The sequence below is a fragment of the Poecilia formosa genome, unplaced genomic scaffold (genome assembly GCF_000485575.1).
Source record: "Poecilia formosa unplaced genomic scaffold, Poecilia_formosa-5.1.2 Scaffold787, whole genome shotgun sequence".
In the NCBI taxonomy this organism is placed as follows: Eukaryota; Metazoa; Chordata; class Actinopteri; order Cyprinodontiformes; family Poeciliidae; genus Poecilia; species Poecilia formosa.
Genome location: NW_006800726.1, coordinates 1 through 19193, shown reverse-complemented (window position 1 = coordinate 19193; position 19193 = coordinate 1). Strand labels below are relative to the sequence as shown.

At 43.0% G+C, this 19193-nt stretch overlaps 2 protein-coding genes and 1 long non-coding RNA gene across 6 annotated transcripts in view; 2 read left to right on the top strand and 1 right to left on the bottom strand.

Annotated features, from left to right (window-relative positions):
- LOC103131562 (transmembrane protein 87A) overlaps nucleotides 1-5047 on the bottom strand; it is an 11733-nt gene extending 6686 nt beyond the window's left edge. The window contains exons 1-10 of one of the 2 annotated variants that reach the window (XM_007543240.2): nucleotides 4799-5047; nucleotides 4292-4361; nucleotides 4126-4217; nucleotides 3488-3598; nucleotides 3339-3413; nucleotides 1343-1390; nucleotides 1216-1239; nucleotides 1041-1137; nucleotides 868-929; nucleotides 86-269 (exon numbers count right to left, since the gene is read on the bottom strand). In XM_007543240.2, coding sequence (XP_007543302.1) covers nucleotides 86-269; nucleotides 868-929; nucleotides 1041-1137; nucleotides 1216-1239; nucleotides 1343-1390; nucleotides 3339-3413; nucleotides 3488-3598; nucleotides 4126-4217; nucleotides 4292-4361; nucleotides 4799-5032 — 997 coding nt within the window. In that variant the 5' untranslated portion in view covers nucleotides 5033-5047. The remainder of the gene's footprint in view (nucleotides 1-85; nucleotides 270-867; nucleotides 930-1040; nucleotides 1138-1215; nucleotides 1240-1342; nucleotides 1391-3338; nucleotides 3414-3487; nucleotides 3599-4125; nucleotides 4218-4291; nucleotides 4362-4798) is intronic. The other variant, XM_016666742.1, reaches the window with a different exon arrangement.
- Nucleotides 5048-8149: 3102 nt separating this feature from the next.
- On the top strand, nucleotides 8150-15585 carry LOC103131561 (calpain small subunit 1-like). Of its 2 annotated transcripts, XM_007543239.2 has the most exons (11): nucleotides 8152-8283; nucleotides 9154-9211; nucleotides 9299-9335; nucleotides 9616-9708; nucleotides 13379-13436; nucleotides 13528-13592; nucleotides 13671-13739; nucleotides 13811-13889; nucleotides 13961-14077; nucleotides 14700-14758; nucleotides 15293-15585. In XM_007543239.2, the coding sequence occupies exons 2-11, from the start codon at nucleotides 9165-9167 to the stop codon at nucleotides 15317-15319; spliced, it is 651 nt and encodes a 216-aa protein (XP_007543301.1). In that variant the 5' UTR covers nucleotides 8152-8283; nucleotides 9154-9164; the 3' UTR covers nucleotides 15320-15585. The 2 variants fall into 2 exon arrangements, with proteins under 2 accessions (XP_007543299.1, XP_007543301.1); XM_007543237.2 differs by lacking the exon at nucleotides 15293-15585 and having other exon boundaries at nucleotides 8150-8283; nucleotides 14700-14827.
- A 1755-nt stretch (nucleotides 15586-17340) lies between these two features.
- LOC103131560 (uncharacterized) lies at nucleotides 17341-19170 on the top strand. Of its 2 annotated transcripts, none has more exons than XR_001660652.1 (3): nucleotides 17341-17521; nucleotides 18439-18584; nucleotides 19109-19170. It is a non-coding gene; the product is annotated as an uncharacterized LOC103131560 (long non-coding RNA). The 2 variants fall into 2 exon arrangements; XR_475392.2 differs by having other exon boundaries at nucleotides 17342-17521; nucleotides 18442-18584.
- Nucleotides 19171-19193: the final 23 nt, after the last annotated feature.

Sequence of the window (19193 nt, the reverse complement as noted above, 5' to 3'; positions counted from 1 at the left end):
TGATACCTGGCTAACAGGCTACCTGCTAACAGGCTGACATGATACCTGGCTAACAGGCTGACATGATACCTGGCTAACAGGCTACCTGATAAGCCCTCATAGCTGATGCTCTGGAACTCGGCGTAGTACACGGCTTTCTCCAGCATGCCCAGGAAGATGACGCCGCCTATCCAGAACTGGATCCGCAGCAGGCTTCTCCAGTAGCAAGCAGACAGAACCAGCCACAGCACGGCCAGCAGCACATAACCGATGCACATCACCATGTAGAACTGCAGAGACACAGACAAGTTAGCAGAAAGAATTAGCCAGTGGAGTTAGCAGGAGGAGTTAAAAGGAGTTAGCCAGTGGAGTTAGCAGGAGGAGATGGACGGAGGAGTTAGCAGGAGGAGATAAAAAGGAGTTAGCCAGTGGAGTTAGCAGGAGGAGTTAGCAGGAGGAGTTAGCAGGAGGAGTAATTGGCTCACCCCTTGCTTCAATGTTCTCCCGTTTTCCCCATTTTGGACATACCTCCAGCGAAAGCAGCCCTCTGAGGCCAGTCACGTTTATAACCCAGACAGGAAGTCTGATGACATCATGTTTCAGATCTTAACTCTAAATATATTTTATAAACTAAAAGATGTTTCAGACAGATTTGCTTTCTTCTGATAATTCTGGCACGTGGATTTTGTAAAAAAGGTTTAAAAAAATGTATTTAATAAACAGAAAATAAATTTTAAAAGCTGGGATGTTTTTATCTGCTGCTAAATAAATTAATAAATTGAGATTTTATACACATCTTAACCAGGAGACATGTTCAATGTGTGTGTGTGTGTGTGTGTGTGTGGGTGTGTGTGTGTGTGTGTGTGTGTGTGTGTGTTGGGGTCTCACCACCATCAGAGGCCACTCGGTGGCTGAGATGAAGCCATGAGGTCCCTTCATGCTGACCTGAACTGGAAACAGAAACACAGAACCAGTTCAACCAGGAAGAGACCAAACACTCTGTGTGTGTGTGTGTGTGTGTGTGTGTGTGTGTGTGTGTGTGTGTGTGTGTGTGTACGGACGCTGCAGTCTCCATGGCCCGGTTCCGGTCTTCTGGACCTTGATGATGAACATGTAGGGTCCGTCCTCCCAGGACCGGGCCACGATGTCGAAGTCGCTCTGAGGAACAAACAGGGTCAGCTCCCTGACCTTTCACCCCGCAACAAGCCCTGACCCGGTTCTGGTGACCCAACAAACCTGATTAGAGGAGCCACCAGCAGCCTGAGGACCAGAGAAGAAGAAGAAGATCAGTTGAGTTCACATGAAGGTTCTGGACCACAGGTCCAAACGGCTCTGATCGGAACCGGACAGAACCGGGCCGTACCTTTGGTTCTGGTTTCTTAGCTTCCCTCCTTCTCCTCCCAGAGTTTTCCTTTGAGTCAGAATGGAAAGACAACATTAGAGTTCAGAACCAGAACTGGACCGGCTGATACGGCCGAACCAGAACCACACTCAGTGACGATGCGTTCACTGACCGCAGGTAAAAACCGAACTTGTTGACCTGAATTGTGAACTGGTCCAACAGGTCCGGTTTCAACTCCAAGGCTAAAGTATTGACCAATCCAGAACCGGGTCGGGTCCAAACAGCAGCCAGGGTTTCTGCTGCCTCCAGCAGCACAACTTTAACCTTTTAAAGGTCGATTCAAGGTCACCGTGAGTTACGTTAAAGGTCACAGAATCTATGCTGCTGTTTTACAGTCCTGACGAGTGTCAGCAGCTCTGCAGCTGGACCCGGCTCGGTTCTGGTCGTGAAAAGGCATCAGGAGAACAGCAGAATGATTCTCTCTCTCTCAGCTGGAGGAAACCACAGATTCACTGAAATTAGTTTACTGACGTCGTCCAGGCAACAGCAGCCGAGTTGTTTCTTCAGCTGTCTGTGTCCTCCAGGTCTCGATAACTAAATTAATTATTAGAGGTGTGCCGATCGATCGGTCACCGATCACAATCGGGCCGATTTCCGTGAAAAAGTGCATGATCGGTGATCGGCGATCATTGGCTCTTGTTGCCGATACCGATCATCTCATTTCGCTGCCTGCCTGTGCAGCTGGTCTCCTCTTTCCTTCACTCTGCGCAAACGCGCAGCAACAAATCCTAAGCGATGTGGATCTATAACCACTGAGTGAAAGGGGAAGTTTGCTGCGTGTTGCGGCGGAAAATTGAAGCAGGTCAAAATGCATCAACACGACGAATCTAATATGGAATAAAAACAATGAGATACTTGACGGAGGTTGGCTACATCGAGGCTCACTGCAGTAAATCAGACATACGGAGGATCAGATAGCAGGTAAAGCAGCGCACAGCTACAAACACTCACCGGATTAGCATGACGGTCAGAAAGCTAAACAAATAACCTGGAAAATTATTTAAGTCTTCGAGCTGCGATGTCAGACGCTGGTTCTGCTCTCCTGTTGAACCGCTGCTACGCTACAGGTAGTAATATCTGACAGACGGAGCTTCGCTTCTGCTCCACCTGGTGGTGACTCTCACACCAACCTGCTGCAGCATCTGTCTTAAAAATACATTTTACATACATATTAAAACATGAGACAGATAGTCTCTGAGAAAATAATCGATCTCCTCCCTGATCTGCATAATTACTCCGCTCAGTCAGAAACAGCCAATCAGAGCTAGCAGTAACCAGCTAGCCGCCATGCTAACAGGAAGTTTTCATTCAGTAACTCTGGATTGTTTATTGTAATGGAACCTGTTTTTGCCTTTGAATGTTAAGTTTTATACTTGAACTTCTTGGCAATGTTGAGAGGTTTAATTTGGACTCTCTGCATTATTTAGCCTCTTCAGAGCCTCCATGTGTTTTCAGTCTGTTAAAGATAGTATCACTGATAGCAGTACAATTTGCACAATGCCTGTTTTGTTTGGTTTTCTTCTTGGAAAAAGTTATTAAAAACAAGTTTTTGTCTAAATTAAGGTGAATTCATGGTTCCTTTTTCCACATAATGTAACCGGTAGTGTTTATGATAATAATAATTATGTGATCGGTATCGGTGATCGGTATCGGTGTATCGGCCCTCATGGGTGATCGGTATCGGTATCGGGAGGAAAAAACCTGATCGGCACATCCCTATTAATTATTATTTCAGCGATTAATCAGTTCGTATGTACTGGCTACAGAAGTACAGTTAAAGCATTTTTAATTAAATAAATTCAGGTTTAATTTTGAGTAATTTGTATATTTAAAGTCTATTTGAGGAATTTAACTTAAAAAGAAAAAATGATGAGAATCAAAGTTTCTTCCTGTTTCTCCCAGACAGAACGAGGCGTTCCTGCGGTGACATTATCAATGTTGCTGCTTTTGGACCCACCAGAGCTGACGATGATGATGGTGGTGGCAGCGGGTTCTTCAGCGCCACGGGCAGGTCGAACTCCGCTACGCTGAACTGAAACACGAAGCAAACAGCTTTAGTTGCGTCTTCGTCTCCGACTCGGCGGCTGCTCATCCGGCGGTCCTCACAATGTAGGGCTTTATCTGGCAGCTGATTGGCTTGTAGGTGTGATTGGTGAAGGCCCCCGACCCCCCCTCTGCTACCACCAAGACCGAGTTGAAGTAGATCTCTGGATTCAGCTGGGAGGAGACACAAACATCAACTGAGCCATAAAATCCTACAGAAACACAGACACTTGAAGGCAACGTGCCTGGATAACAAGATTAAAGCTGCAGGAACTTAATAAAATGTTTTAGTGACAACTGTCACCATGTTCCGGAAACAGCCAATCAGAGCCAGGAGGTGGGTCTTAGCGCTGTCAATCACAATCTCGTGTGGCGCTGCTCATCCCTTTGCTCTCTGCTACGCTGCAGCTAGCATAGCTAGCCTGTTACAATCATCGCAAGAAAAATTAAAACTAGCACAATAGTTTCCATTTGCATGACCACCAGAACCCGGCGGTACCACCAGACCAGAACCCAGCGGTACCACCAGGACCCAGCGGTTCCATCAGAACCCGGCGGTACCACCAGACCAGAACCCAGCGGTACCACCAGAACCTGGCGGTACCACCAGAACCCGGTGGTACCATCAGAACCCGGCGGTACCACCAGGACTCAGTGGTACCACCAGGACCCAGTGATACCATCAGAACCGAGCCGCTTACGTTCTTCTTGTAGACCTCGTTGTAGCAGTGGGAGTTCCTCAGGTACCAGGAAACCTCCATCTTCGAGGACGGGGAGCAGTTCTGAGGAACAGCTGAGACAAACACAGAGGGTCAGGGGTCAGAGGCCAGGCCGGGTCGGCCCGGACCGGGTCGGGTCAGAACTCACCTTGCAGGTGGATGCTGCTACCGTTGAACAGCGTCTTCCTGAAGACGAAGTACTGAGGCTTCTGGTTCTCCTGAAACACAACAAGAACCAGAGGATCCGACTGAACCAAACCCAGCAGCAGAACTACAGCAGAATGTCCTAGTCAAAGCCCATACCCAAACCTGACTGAAGTCCTGTTAAGAAAACTCAAAGATCCAAAATTCGGTTCCTGTAAATAGAATTCGGAGGTTCTGGAGGCTGTAACCCGTCCATGAGTTCGGCTGCTCTCTTAGTGACGTCACACATACGATTCTGACTATTGAAAGTCGTTAAATTCTCATTAATCTGCGCATTTCCATGTTCGCCATGTTCTGATCAAATCAGTTCATGTTCCTAACTCGGTTTAATGACTGACCCAGAATCAGCTCCAAGAAGCAGTAGAACCGAACCAGAACCACCTGAAACCGAACTCTCTCTCCTCCTCGGAACCTTTTAGCATCACTAACTTTTAGCTAACAGGAAACTCACAACTCCGACGTCCACCGTCCACTTCCCCGGTTCCGAAACGGCCCGAACGAGTCCAGGTCTGGCCGCCAGCAGCAGCAGCAGCAGCAGCAGCACCGCAGAGCAGCAGAACCCAGAGCCGGTCAGACCCGGACCCACAGAACCCGCCATTCGAACCAGCAGGACGAAGAAGGGACCAACGGAGAGACAGCTCACAACAAGCGGGACACTTCCGGATTCATGGTGATGACGGCACATGAAGAACAGGACGGCGTTCAGGGACCGTGGGACTTTTTAAAGACCTTGAGAAGGTAGGAGGTTCCATGGCAACATAAAAATTTTAACTCGTTTTCTGCTTTATTGTGTCACTTACTGTCATATTATTTCTGTTTTGTTCTCATATTTTTGTGGTGAAAAACTGAAATTTTGCTGATTAAATACCTCCCTCCGCCCCTCAGCATGACTCTGTCTCCACCGTGTTTTTATAAACAAATGGAGGTACATCTCTAAAAAATAACCTGAAAGTTTGCTTGAGCCTGTTGGGATGTTTCATCCTCAGTGTTCATCACATTTTCATCTGAAAAATGGGGACAAAAATCACCTGGTCAGAAACGAGGCTCAAACTTTCCTTTTTAATGAAGCTGATAGACGAGCTAACGTTATCCTGATCCGCTGCTAGAAACCACTGGAAGACAAACTGAACTTCTTACTACTTTCTCCTACTACTCTGCATTTATTATTAACTGCATTTATTGTATACATTATGGGCTCAAGCTCATTTTCCTGTCGGTCATAGTTCAGGGTTGTTCTCTGAAGGACAGCTATACATTAACAAGCTGTTAAAATATCACAATGCTCTGCAGTCAGGGAGTACTTCTTGAAATTAAATAATATTGAACATTTCACATTTCTGCAATCTGGCACTTTAAAAATAAAATCTGATTTGATTTGACTGATAAAATATTATTTAAGGTTTCAGCTGTTGTTTCTGTCATTCTGGGGTCAGAAGGGTGAATAAATATGGTGGACCAAGTTTAACACCTGTGTAGAAAGTACTGTCAGTGCCTGTGTTTCTGCTTGGAGCTGACCCAAAGGAGACGTAAACTTGTTCTGGTTCTGGTTTCCTCCGGTTCAACTGAATCGTTTTTCTCCAATGTTTTATTATCTGATCAAACGTGTCAGTCTGAATGAGCCTGACTGTCTGCTTAGAGCAGTAGTGGCGCCAGGGGGCGCTAGGGGGTCCTACAGCTCACCCTGGAAAAGTCAGACAGTTTATCATAGCAAACTAACATGTTAGTCAGTACGAAGCTAATCGGTAGTAAGTATATCATTTTTTATCATAAGGACACTTATTGATAGTCAAATCCAGTGGTTAATTAGGCAATTAAATAAACACAAGTTAATTTAAAAAATAAATAAAACATTTGACAACATGACCCTTTGCACGTGACGTCACTCTCTCCACCACGATGGATGTCCAAACCTGTTCTGTCCTGTATAAAGCCTGTGGTAGCCTAATATCGCTCTTTTTTAGTTGATTTCGCAGTAAAATGCTCACAAAACCAAGCTTGTCATTTTATTTTAATGAGGAAAGATGCAGCAGTCAGTCATGGTGACTGGCAGCTCTTGGTTTAACCGCGGATTTACAGCGAACACTTTATACAAGGCAAGAAGATTAACGGTCATATACTTTATAAGTAAGTATGGTTAGAAAGATATCAAATATCGCATGATGGAGAAGGTAGCGTCTAACCATCAGTAACCATGGAAACAATGCCACGCCGTCAGGTAGCCTAGCATGTTTGGAAAAAACATGAGGCCTCGTCTTCTGTAGGTTTTTAATGCTGCTCTGGTTTCAGGGGAAACGCTGTTTATGACATAAATCATGTGGTGTGGATTCAGGAAAAGTCGGTAATTTGATCAACTCGTCAGGAAGGAGGAGGTTCGGGTCGGTTTCTCAGCTAGCTGTTTCAGGCTTCTGTAAATACCGACGCATATGAAATAGAAACCATGAATAAACACAGAAACAACCTGGGAAAACAACTTCCTCTGTCAATACTCCAGATTCTCACTTCCGACGTTCATCATGGCGCTTCGACTGATTGAGTAATGTAGTTGCAAAGGGTCAATACTTCGGTGTCCCTTTGTCATAAATGCTGTTTTAACCTAAACAATGTAATATTATCTGGAAGTAATCTGGCTAATGGCTCAAGGCTTCGTGCTGACGTCTAAGCGTCAAATAAATGCAAATCAGTCTGAAAAATAACAAAACTAATGCGTGTGTGTTGATAACTATAGAAAAAAAGATCCTCATAGCATCCTCAGTAAAATGCTTAGCTCCCCCTTAGCAGAAAAAGATTCTGGAGCCGCCACTGCTGTAGAGGACCAAGGGGGGCACCGGGTGCAGCGTGGCCCTGTGGCACTAAATATAGCCACTAGGGGGCAGCAAACGTTGACTGGCCTCAGGGTTGAGAGGAGGGTGTTTTTAGGCTGACTGGTTCCGTTTGGATCAGGTCCGTCAGCTGTGAGCAGGACGCGCCCATCAGGACCGGAGGAACACGTTTCTGTTTGTTCATCAGTTCACTGAAGGAAATTTACAATAAAACCACTTTTATTCAGAGTCTGACTGTTAAAACTGCTCCTTTTTTAAAGGTGTTTTGGTTTGAATATTTTCTGTAAACTTTCTGAATGAACATGTTGAGCTTACTGGATATCAGGCTTTTTGCCTAACAATAACTTCATTATCTGCTGCTGTCTGCTGTGTGGAGACAGAATGTATTAATGTTAACCTGTTAAAATATTATAGCTCTCTGCATTCACTGAGTACTTATTAAAATTGGATAATGTTGGACATCTTTTCAGTTTTATGTAATCTGGCACATAAAAACTGATTTTTATTTCAATAAAATAAATGTTTTATATGTATTTTCTATAAATATGACATATTTATAGAAAATATAAATACCTTATATTTTAAATGATTAAATATTATTTTAGCACTCAGCTGTAATCTTAAAGCTCTACTTCACAGTTTTGGTAAATATTGTTTTCTGCTGTTATGGAAAGTCTCAAGATGAATGAGAAAAATTTTAGAAAAATGTATTTAGTGATAAATTCCTATTTAAAAAACACATTTATATTAAAATATTGAGATTTTAACGCTAGTCCTTTAAATATCATATTTATTTAGTTTTTATTTTAGGTTTAAATTATTATTTAAAACATAAACATCTTCATGAACACATTTTTAAAGCATTATGCCATGAACGAAAACACTAGCTTTTCCTGTTGGACCTGAACGCAACATGTTTAATCCGCGTAGTAACATGGATGGGTTGGGCGCAGCTGGTGGGCGGGGCTAACGGTGACGTCAGGGTAGGAGGAACTTCTGCCTGGTTTTGTGGACTCTGTTTCTGGGAGCGTCTCCAGTCTGCCTGTCCCTTGCAGTTCCAGCTCCGTGTCCTGGTTCCGGCTCTGGTCCTGGTTTCCTCCTGAAGCTCCAACCTTCTGTAAGTACCAGAAAACGTCCTGCTTTAAACTTTACTCTGTTGTTGACCATCAGGAGCGTCATACCCACTGGTGGAAAGTTACAGGAGCCGATCTGCAGGGAGGTGGAAGTAGCTGGAAGTGTTTGTTTGGACTGGAGACGGCTTGGACGAGTTCAGGTCCAAAACATCTCAGCGTTTTAACGCCAAAGCAGCTGAGAAATCAGTTTTACCAAAACAACATCAATCAGCCTTTATTATGCCATATTTTCCTCACAAGCAGCCAGATTTCCAGTTTTCATCATCCATGGACTCAACTTCCTGATATATGAATCCTTCAGAAATTAAACTCCACAGATAATTGAAAGTGTTTGTAAAAGCCCACATGATGATGTCATGAATTTATCAGCTTCTGATTGGCTGATTCACAACCTTTTTGTGGATAAAAATTCTAAGGAAATCATCCAACAATATGAGGAGGAGAATTAGAAGACAGCCAAAAGCTTCATAGTCAGATCCATAGTAAAACGAGTCTGGTACCGACATGGGCTGAAACGCCGATCAGAGAGGAAGAAGCCATGACTTCATCTCTGGTGTCCTGGTCTGATGAGACCGAACTGCTTGGACATAACAACCATCGTTATATTTGGAGGAAAAACCATCCTATCATCCTACCTGTGAAGTACGGTGGTGGCAGCAACAAGTTATTAAGCTCAGCCCATAAAACGCCAGTGGATTCATTCAGAACAATCCGGTCCATGTTATGTTTCAGTGTCTAACTCTCAGGTGGTCATAATGTTCTGCTCAGTGTAGAACCATCATGTTTGATCCAACTGTCGGGTTGTTTGTAATGATGCAGTTAGCATAGCGTTCATGCACTTCCTGTCTCCTCAGGTCTTCTCAACATGTTTCTGACCAAGAGTTTGATCGGTGGCATCATCAACATTGTGAGGTGAAAGCTAGCGTTCCAGGCTAACGGTTTCCAGTGGTTTCCATTCACTATGCTAAGCTAACTGTTTCCTGTTTTTCCGTCCAACAGCAACATCGACCCGTCTCACTTCAGACCCTCAGACCCAGTAAGTACCGGCAGCAGTCTATAGGGTCCGCTGTAGAGAAATGTGTTGCAGGCAATGTTTGTTTGACGATGAGGTGAAGAGGCCTCATGTAGCTACATACTGGCAGATGAGGTCAAAGGTCAGATAAGCAGTAAACAGCTGCAGGAGTTCTGATGCTTCAGGGCTGAGTTTCCTCCCTGACTGTTCTGGGTTCGGAACATGTTGGAGCTGAAGGCGCCGGCTCACAGAGAGCGCCTTGTTGCTCTCCCTCAGTCTCACACAGGCTGCTTTTTTCCCCCAGCCGCCGCCACGCCGACCTCTGAACTACGCCGAGGCTCACGAGAACGATGAGGAGAAGCAGTTCAGGAAGGTCTTCCAGCAGCTGGCCGGAGACGTGAGTTTCATCACACTTTATCGGGTTTTTCGTGACCTGCAGCTCCGACCAGGACTAGAACCAGATCTGGTTCCAAGGTTCTGTCTGAACGAGTCTCTGGGTCTGAACAGAACCGTCTTGGACTGTAGGACCTGTTACAATTAGCTGGTCGAGTCTCTGGACGAGTCCCACGAGTTGAACCCTTAATGAACCAGAAACTTCGTTTCTGAACCAGGTTCTGAGTAGTTACAGTTACTGAGTAACAATTTTACTTCTACTTGAGTATAAACCAGTGATGGGATTGTTGACATGTATAAAGAAGTTCATTAGCCTGTAATTATTTGATCACATTGTAATCAACAAAACAAGCAACATTTTTAGTTCATGAACATATTTTCCTCTAGAATAAATAAAGATGAGGTCAAAGGTGGACTAGCATAGCTCCGTTGATAGGCTAACTCCTTTTAGCTCAATTTGAACACAACTATTGTCATTTCCATCATCCAATCAGATCGTTAGAAGCAGAAATTAACCCCCAGTGGGTTGAGAGCAGCAACTTCCATCTCTGCTGTTAGCTTGTGGCTGTGCATCAGATTTACAGGCGTATCAGAAACGCACAAATTTAAAGGTTCTGGCTGGAGCTTTTGTAAAAAAACAACAAAAAAATATTAATTGCAGAAAAAATTCTAACATTTTAAAATCGGTGTCATCAATTAATCAAAATGAGCGCATTAAAGTCTGTCAGTATTGCTGCTGGTGAGAACCACTAGTTCACAGGAAGCTCCGAGGTTCAAACTTCTAGATTTGATCTCCTGGTTGTCATGGGAACACTTGTGTCTCTGCAGGATGAAGGGGAACTCATCATCATCATCACCTTCATTTGCGTTTGTTTAATAGAATGAATTCTAGAATAGCGCCTCCTGGTGGCTGCCTGGCTCTGATTGGTTGAATTGTTCCTGATTGGACATTTATTTCCTCTGGTTTTGGATTCAGTTGGAAGGATTTTTGATCATACTTGTTTTGTTGTTGTGTAACCATGGCAACAAGGTATTGTTTGCTTAGAGACAGAAGGCGGATCATAACGGACAATGCCTCTGATTGGCTGTTCGTTGGAGTTTTTCTAACCATAGAGACAGAGAACTTGAATGAATGAATGAATGAACGAATGAATGAATATTAACCCCAGAGGAAATTCAGCAAAAGCAAAGGAGGTGGATTAGCCGAGCTAGCTAAAAGCTGAAGATGTCATCTATTGCATGTTGCTATTTCATGTCTCTGCTGCCTGGTGTTGAGCTGTTAGCGTGTCAGGATGGTCTTCAGTCAGAGGCCCCTTCAGATTCACTGCCATACTGACAGCTACTGGAGAGCCTTCCTGCCACAGCCTCATCATCCTTACAGATACTGCAATGACCTGAGTTACGACATTTAATTTCCCTTTGGAATTAAATCCAGAAAATCAGTGAGCTTCAAAATAAAATATGAACCACAGGATGACAGGTTAATAAAACTAAACTATATTTAGTGTGATAAAAAGTGTGAGGAAAAGTTTGCTGGAAGGAAAAAATCGTTTTAAGGGGCAGCCTCCAGTGGAGGTTGTAACCAGTTTCTGGTTCTGACCTGAGCTGAAGCTGAAGCGCTATCTGCTCTGAGACGAGCTTGGGAGTTAGCTTTACTCCTCCCTGCTGCCGTTTGTCTCCAGCCGATCTGAACTGTCCTCCAGCTGTCAGCATCTTCATCACCTCTCACCACACCCATCTGCCTGCCAACCCACCCTCCCTTCCTCCGGAACCAGTACCGACCCGCCCACTCCATTCCACCAGAACCGGTTCTGCTCACAGATCCCATCAGATTCTCAACAATCCACTCAAAACTTCTCTAATGTCAGAGAAACCAAGACAGGTGGCTCTCACTGGGACGGCCAAGTTGGGTTTGGAGGTTCTGGTTCTGCCCCAGAACCCGTCAGTGTCCCAATATGTGGGCAGCATGCGACTCTGTCTGGCTGCAGGGCGTTTCGCTGCATTCCTGACGTTGCTTGGCAGGGCGGCGCTGCCAAACAACTCTGTGTGTGTTCTTGTTTTCATGACATATCAGGACATTTTTTTGATAATGCACCTTCAATATCAGGACACTTGGAAAGAATGAGGACATTTTTCACATCCTCATTTGTTAGTGCATACTGGACTGTTCTAGAAGCCCCCAACAGGCCTCTCAGACTTTATTGTTTTCACTGTTTGCGATTTGCATGTCTTTAAAAGTAAAGCAGTGCAGAGCATGTTGTGGAACTTCAAGTCCTGTTTGAGGAATGCAAGTAACCTTTTATGTGCTTCTGTTTTACATACTATGTGTGTGAGTGTGTGTGGGTGTGTATGAATCAGCTGGGGTGTGTGCACCAGTTCAACCAGTCAGCTCTGTCTGATGGTCACCTGAGCTGAGCTTCTGGTGGGTGGAGCCAGCAAGATCTGTGCTGCGTTTAGGAAACAAGAACTTATCAGAGCTAGTTTGAGAAAAAGCCAATAAAGTTGTGTTCTGTTAAAGAACCAGGTTCAGCTGCAGACCTGTCCCAGACTGGCTGTCGGTGACAACAGGGGGAGTGGTTCTGGGTGTTTCTGTGTCTCTGCGGTTCTGATCCCAGTGGTGAGTCAGAAAGAGGCAGAACATCAGAGGAGAGAAGGCGAACCGGGTTGAGTCAGATTGGCTGTGACTCACCGTTTATGAGCGGAAACCCAAATCCTGGTGCGGTTCTGCTGCAGGAAGCAGCTGCAACAATCAGAGCTAACGGCCTGGACTGTGCCCAACAGAACCCACCTAGGATTACTGGGTTCTGCTGGATTAATATAGTAATAATAAATAATGAAATAAAAACGTTTATGTATTTATTTATTTGATTTCACATTTATGTCCTGATTAAAAAAGATGTCTGCCTTTGTATGATCTGAACATGACCTCTGACCCTCCCTGCCTCTTGGGGGAACCACTGTGCTCAGAGACTTTTTGTTTTTTCTTTTTGTGCTGATTTATTGAAGATTGACCTCTGACCTTGGTCTTCTTTTTGACCACCCTGGAACTGAAATAAACAAAACACGAAGTTGGCTAGCTAACATCACAAACTAACTTCTTTCATGCTAACTGCGAGCTAACACATTAATGTTTATAACATTAAATAGAAATAATCAAACCATTTTTACAGGAAACAAAGAAGATGATTATTTTGTCATAACCAACACTTGTTGACATTTTCATGTTGATGTCAACTTGACTCATGAACACTTTAGCATTACTGTTGGCCATTTTGGATTTTCTGATTCCTCTGTTTTCCTTTTTCGAGGAATCCAAAACAATGTCTCCAGAAACTATAATAGAAATCTGAAAAGTATGGCAGGCATCTGAAGAACTATGCAGAATCTCCTCTTCCTCTGAAACATCTGCAGGTTCGATGGAAAACAGTTTTCAGATTCTCAGCTGGGTTCAGGTCTGGACTTTGACTAGGCCATTCTAACCCATGAATCAGCTCTGATCTCAACCATACCAGCCTCAGGTTGCAGCTTCCCTCAGCGTGATGCTGCCACCACTCTGTCTCCCAGTGAGAACGGTGCCTTCAGGAGAACAGAGTTTCCTGTCAGAGCCTCTGATCATCTGTGTGTGTGTGTGTGTGTGTGTGTGTGTGTGTGTGTGTGTGTGTGTGTGTGAGCAGGACATGGAGGTGAGCCCCAACGAGCTGAAGGACATCCTGAACAGAGTCATCTCCAGGCGTGAGAACTTTTCCTTCTCTCCAGCACCAGCTGCCAGGTTGTCGTTCCACAGAGGTCAGAGTTCAGCTTCTGTTTTCTTGTTTCTCCTCAGATTCGAACCTGAAGACTGATGGCTTCAGTATCGAGTCTTGCAGGAGCATGGTCGCTGTCATGGACGTATCCTTTCAGCCTGCAGGCTTCGCTCTCTTCCTGCTTCTGAATTTGACCTTTGACCCTTGACCCGACCCCCTGCAGAGCGACAGCACAGGGAAACTGGGCTTCCATGAGTTTAAATATCTGTGGAACAACATCAAGAAATGGCAGGTAGGCGGCGGCGCTGTCAGGGGCGTGTTCTGGGTGTGGCAAGCTGCTCATGGTTCTGGTTCTGTCTGCAGAACATCTACCTGTCCCACGATAAGGACCGCTCAGGAACGATTGGCTCCAGGGAGCTGCCGCACGCCTTCCAGGCTGCAGGTGTGAAACCCGGCCAGCTTAAATGATCGGGAAATGTTGAGAACGGTTTTTGATTCCACTGCTGGTTCCAGGTTTCCCTCTGAACGACCAGCTCTACAAACTCATCATACGCCGCTACAGCGACGAGAACGGAGACATGGACTTTGATAACTTCATCGGCTGTCTGGTGCGGCTGGACGCCATGTGCCGTAAGTTACTCCCAAGAAGCTCTGCTTATGGGTTTATTCACATTTATTTCATCCAAAAGATTCATTTTAAGGTGAAACTTCTGTTAGGTTGACTTTTTAAAAATGCAGTACGGACTGCCGTTTGTAAAGCTACACAGTAAAAAGTTAGCAGCAATAATTTGGGTTATATTACCAAATACTTGGCTAGCAAGTTAAATATTTACCCCATATTTATATATTGAGTTCAATATTTAGCTTCAGGGTAAATATTGAGCTTGTTAAATAAATATTTGATTTAAAAATTTGTATTTATTTATAAATGAATGAACAACATGGTGAAAATATGACTGAGAAATTAACCTCCATTCTTTTTTCTCATGATCTGCTGTTAATTTTAGACTGTAACTTTACAAACAGCGCCCATGTAGCTCTGCATCAAAAAATATTTGATATAACATGAAGCGTCAGAGAAACTGTCTAGAAATTTTCTATAAAGTTGATTGTGATAAGTTCACCAGCCTTCCAGACCCTGAAGGACCTGAAATGTTTCCTCCATGAAGAAATAAAAACATGTCTTTAAAATGCTTCTCCCTGTAGCATTAACAGATAAAAATGATGATGATGATGTTGTGTTTGTTCTCAGGAGCGTTTAAGACGCTGGATAAGGACGACAGCGGCACCATCGACCTGGACATCAAGGAGGTTCGACTTTGCTCTGCTTTAGATTTGATCTTGGGTCTGAGGGTTCTGTTCTGATGGACCGCCTGCTGGTGGTTAATGTTATTGCATTTCCTTCCAGCTGCATATGAGTAATTTATAGGGAATTATTTAAAGTTTCTGGTTGTTAAACCGTTCTTTAGATCGTCATTCTTTCTCCTGAAGCATCATCATTAATTCTGCTCATCATTCCTGCAGAGTTCAACATTTCAAAGCTTTTCCTGTAAAGTTTGAAATAGAAAAACGTCATAATATTAACAATAATGCTGTTATTGAATATATCTGATGGGGCCACATTTTCTCCACTAACCTCTTCTTCGCCCCCATCTTAAGTATCAGTTAAACCCTAACTAACATAAAGCTGTGCATCATCTGCATATGGTTCAATTCAGCCCATGAGGCAAAACTAAGGGGAAATTTATTCCTGAGTTATTTTACTGTGGTTTTCTGTATCCAGACGTGTTTCATGCAGAATATCAGGTGAAGAGAGTCTGAACACCAACTGTCTCTGTCTCACAGTGGCTCCAGCTGACAATGTACTCCTGAAGCAGCGAAGGGAAAACTTCTCCTGCTCTTCCTGGTTTTCTCTCTACGGCCATAGAAATGGGACCAACTGAACAAAACGTTTCCTCTAGGACCAAAGAAGATTTGGTGCAGCTTTGCTTCTGCTGCCAGGTGGCGCTATAGCATCTCTGTTGCACTGATGTCTGTATTAGATTTGAAAGATCTTCATGCTGAGTCTGAAAAAATTCTCAATGTTTTAAATTTTAAAGTGACCCAACTGGAAATAAACTCTTAATTCTTTCCTGTGAGTTTGCTTTTTATTCCACACACACCAACCAGAAGTGTTATAACCGTCTGGCCTGTTATTAATGTTCAATAATTAATTATTTTCAGTTCCTTCTAAAGATGTTTAATCAGAGCATTGATCTCTTCACTGATGCTGTGTTGGTTTTTATCCAGAACCAACCTGTAAATGAAGGATCCAAGAGTATGATTCATCTGATTAGTTTAATTTCTCTCTATGTTGCTATCCTGATGTTGGAGCATGTTGGTGTTTTTCTCCAGGAATTAATCCCTTTCCTCTTCCAGGAGCCGTTTTCAGACTCCAACTCTAAAAACAGCAACATCTAAATTAAACATGAAAAATTCCACCTGATTTCAACTACAATGGAAAGTTCAGTCTGAGTTATTACCTTATTTTTTATTATCATGAGAAATGGGATATTTTAATGCTACTTTTTGTCCTACATGTTTGTGATATTTTTTATTAATATTATTGCATACATATTGTTCATATTTATCAGAGATAAACAATGTCGAGCAAAAACATGTAAACACTGTTAACTTAAAGATGCATGTTTTCAGGAACAAATAGCACATGCAAAACACTTTTAAAAATAAAGTAAATAAATAATATGTACTATAAACAAATATATATATATATATATATATATATATATATGCCGAATATGGACTGGAAGCCCCGAGGTCAAAATGGGGGACACCCCCAAAGGTGGTGGAGAATGACCGAGCTAAGATCCTGTGGGACTTCCAGATCCAGACAGACAAGATGGTAATGGAGAACCAACCGGACATTGTGGTGGTGGATAAAGAACAGAGGAAAGCCGTTGTGGTGGATGTAGCAATACCAAGTGACCACAACATCAGGAAAAAGGAGAAACTGGAGAAATACCAGGGCCTCAGAGAGGAACTGGAGAAGGCCTGGAAGGTGAAGACCACAGTGGTGCCTGTGGTCATCGGGGCCCTCGGGGCAGTCACCCCCAAACTGGAGCAGTGGCTCAAACAGATCCCAGGAACAACATCAGACATCTCAGTCCAGAAATGTGCAGTTCTAGGCACAGCCAAGATACTGGAGGAGAACCTCAAGCTCCCAGGCCTCTGGTAGAGGACCCGAGCTCAGAGGATGAAAGAGACCACCCACGGAGGGTGAGAGGGGAATTTTTTATTTTATATATATATATATATATAAAAAAATTCCCTTTTATATATATATATATATATATATATATATATATATATGAAAAGCAGAATTTGTGCAGGTGCTGAATACTTAATTTTTAATTAATTTTTCAGGATTTATTTTCCTATTAATATTTTATTAGATGTTTTTCACTTTTATATTATGTAATTATTGTTTTTGTTGTATTTATTTTGTAACATTCTATTCTAAATATGATAACTAGATAAATGGTCATTTGAAGCAAGAAATTTATATTTATGAATACATTTGCTATTTTTTACTGTCTAGCAGTGAAGGGAGTCATCAGCTACATGATAAAAGTTATTTATGTCTATGATCAACTACAAACAAGCTATGGCTCCTGCGCATGCGCACAGTGTGAATTTAGTTCAAAAGTGATCAGCAGATGGCGGTAGTGAGCCAGTCAGATTACAGATACAGGATAAAAACTGATTTAAAACACAAACATTTTATTTGACTTCTTCACTTTTATAAATTTAAACTAAAGACATATTATATTTTTAAATTTAAACCTAGAAAATACTTTTATTTTAAATATTTTTCAATTATGTTGGTGTTTTTTAGTGTGTGAGGATCCTTTCTGGTCCTGGGGCGTGTTTGATTGGTGAGGAGGAGGAGGAGGAAGAAGAGGAGGGTGGGGATGCTGAAGAGGAGCGACAGGTGATCGGCAGCAGCTGGCAGCTCAAGGCGAACATCTGAAGGAAACGAGCAGAAAACAGGAGGACTGGGAGATCTGGTGAAAGGTAGGAGAGTTTCTGTCACTTTGGAGGATGAAAGCTGATCAGGGAGGAAGAGGAGCTAAAGGGAAGGATTTAAACTCTGAATCTTTCAGTCAGTTTCATCAATAATATTTATCTCTTCCTGAGTTTAACAGATAAAAAATTCAAACATTTTTACTGCCATCAAAAACTTCTGGTTAGAAGACGAGCAGAGAGACAGAAAGTCAGATAATCCAACCCGTCCAGTCCTGAATGAGACCGAAGCTTCAGAATCACGACCCTTACTTAACTGACTGGACCATCATCATCATCCTCATCATCATCATCATGAAGATGATTAGATCAGATCATTACGCCTTTTCTTCCTCCTGCAAGCAAACTGCTGAGTTTACAGGAAGATGAAGAACCTGGCTGATGAGATTCTGCTTTTAGATTGTTGTACAAAAATATTCTGGAAAGATGACAAACTTTTGAATAAAAAAAATGTGAAAAATACTGTTTCACATGATAAGGGTGTTTTATTCTGAATGAAAAAAATGAGGCTTTAGTGATACAGAGCGTTTATTTTATGATTCATGTTAAATATGCTGATGCACTTTAATTTCCAGATTTATTTATTTATAATTATATATCAGACTTTATATAGTCCATAAACAGACTTCACCTCTTCAAAATAAGAGCATGAATATAAGCATCCAAATACTTGAACAATCGATAAAAATTTCAACACAGATGTTGAACTTTATTCCACTGAAAGTTTAAAAAAGATCCAAGACAATGAGAGCTTAAGGATTTGTCTGAAAAATTAATTTAGTGGAAGCCAAGTGAGCTAAATGTTAGCAAAGAAGCTAAATGCTAAACTGAAAAGTAGCTCTGCTGTAAGAAGTCTGGCCACCACTGGATGGTGGTTGGATGTAATCAGAACGTCTCATTGTGTCCAGCAGACTCAGCTTCTCCTCTGACCTGAACCAGAACCAGAACCTGAACCAGAACCAGCTGTGGTAAAATGGCGTCCAGCTGTGCTGAACCGCCCGTCCTGACGGAACAGGAGGAGCTACAGAGGAGAGCCAATCAGGTCACAGATGAGGTGATGACATCACTAGTAGCTGTAACAATTTGAGGAAACCAGATCAAGATGGTCTGGATTATTTCTATCAATAATTTTCAGATCTTCTGTTCAGCATAATAATCCATAATCTAGTCTGGGTTTGTTCACATTCCTATTGGAAAACTGGATCTATTCTCCAAAAGTCTAAAAATAACCTAGACACTGCGAGGGGATCATTGCCGTCATGGAGGCATCGCAGCAACACCTGGCTCACCTGGTTGCCATAGAGACAGCCCTAGGTGAAGTCAGCGGGGGGCGGCGCTAAACTCACACACACTGTGGCTCTTATTTATCAGCTCCTCAGCGTCTCAGTGGGGACGTCCCCCAGGACAGACAGGATGTTGACAAAGGACGGCCACCGACTCAGCAGAACCTGCAGCATGTTTAAACACTGGATCAGAACCAAAACCCAGTCAGTTCTGATCCAAATTGTCTGCAGAAAACCTGAAAACAACAAAAATAATCTTACATTTTAACTGAGGCAACATTTCTTTATGTTTCAGTCCCTGGAAAGCACCAGACGGATGGTTCAACTGGTGGAAGAGGTGCTCACACACACACACACACACACACACACACACACACACA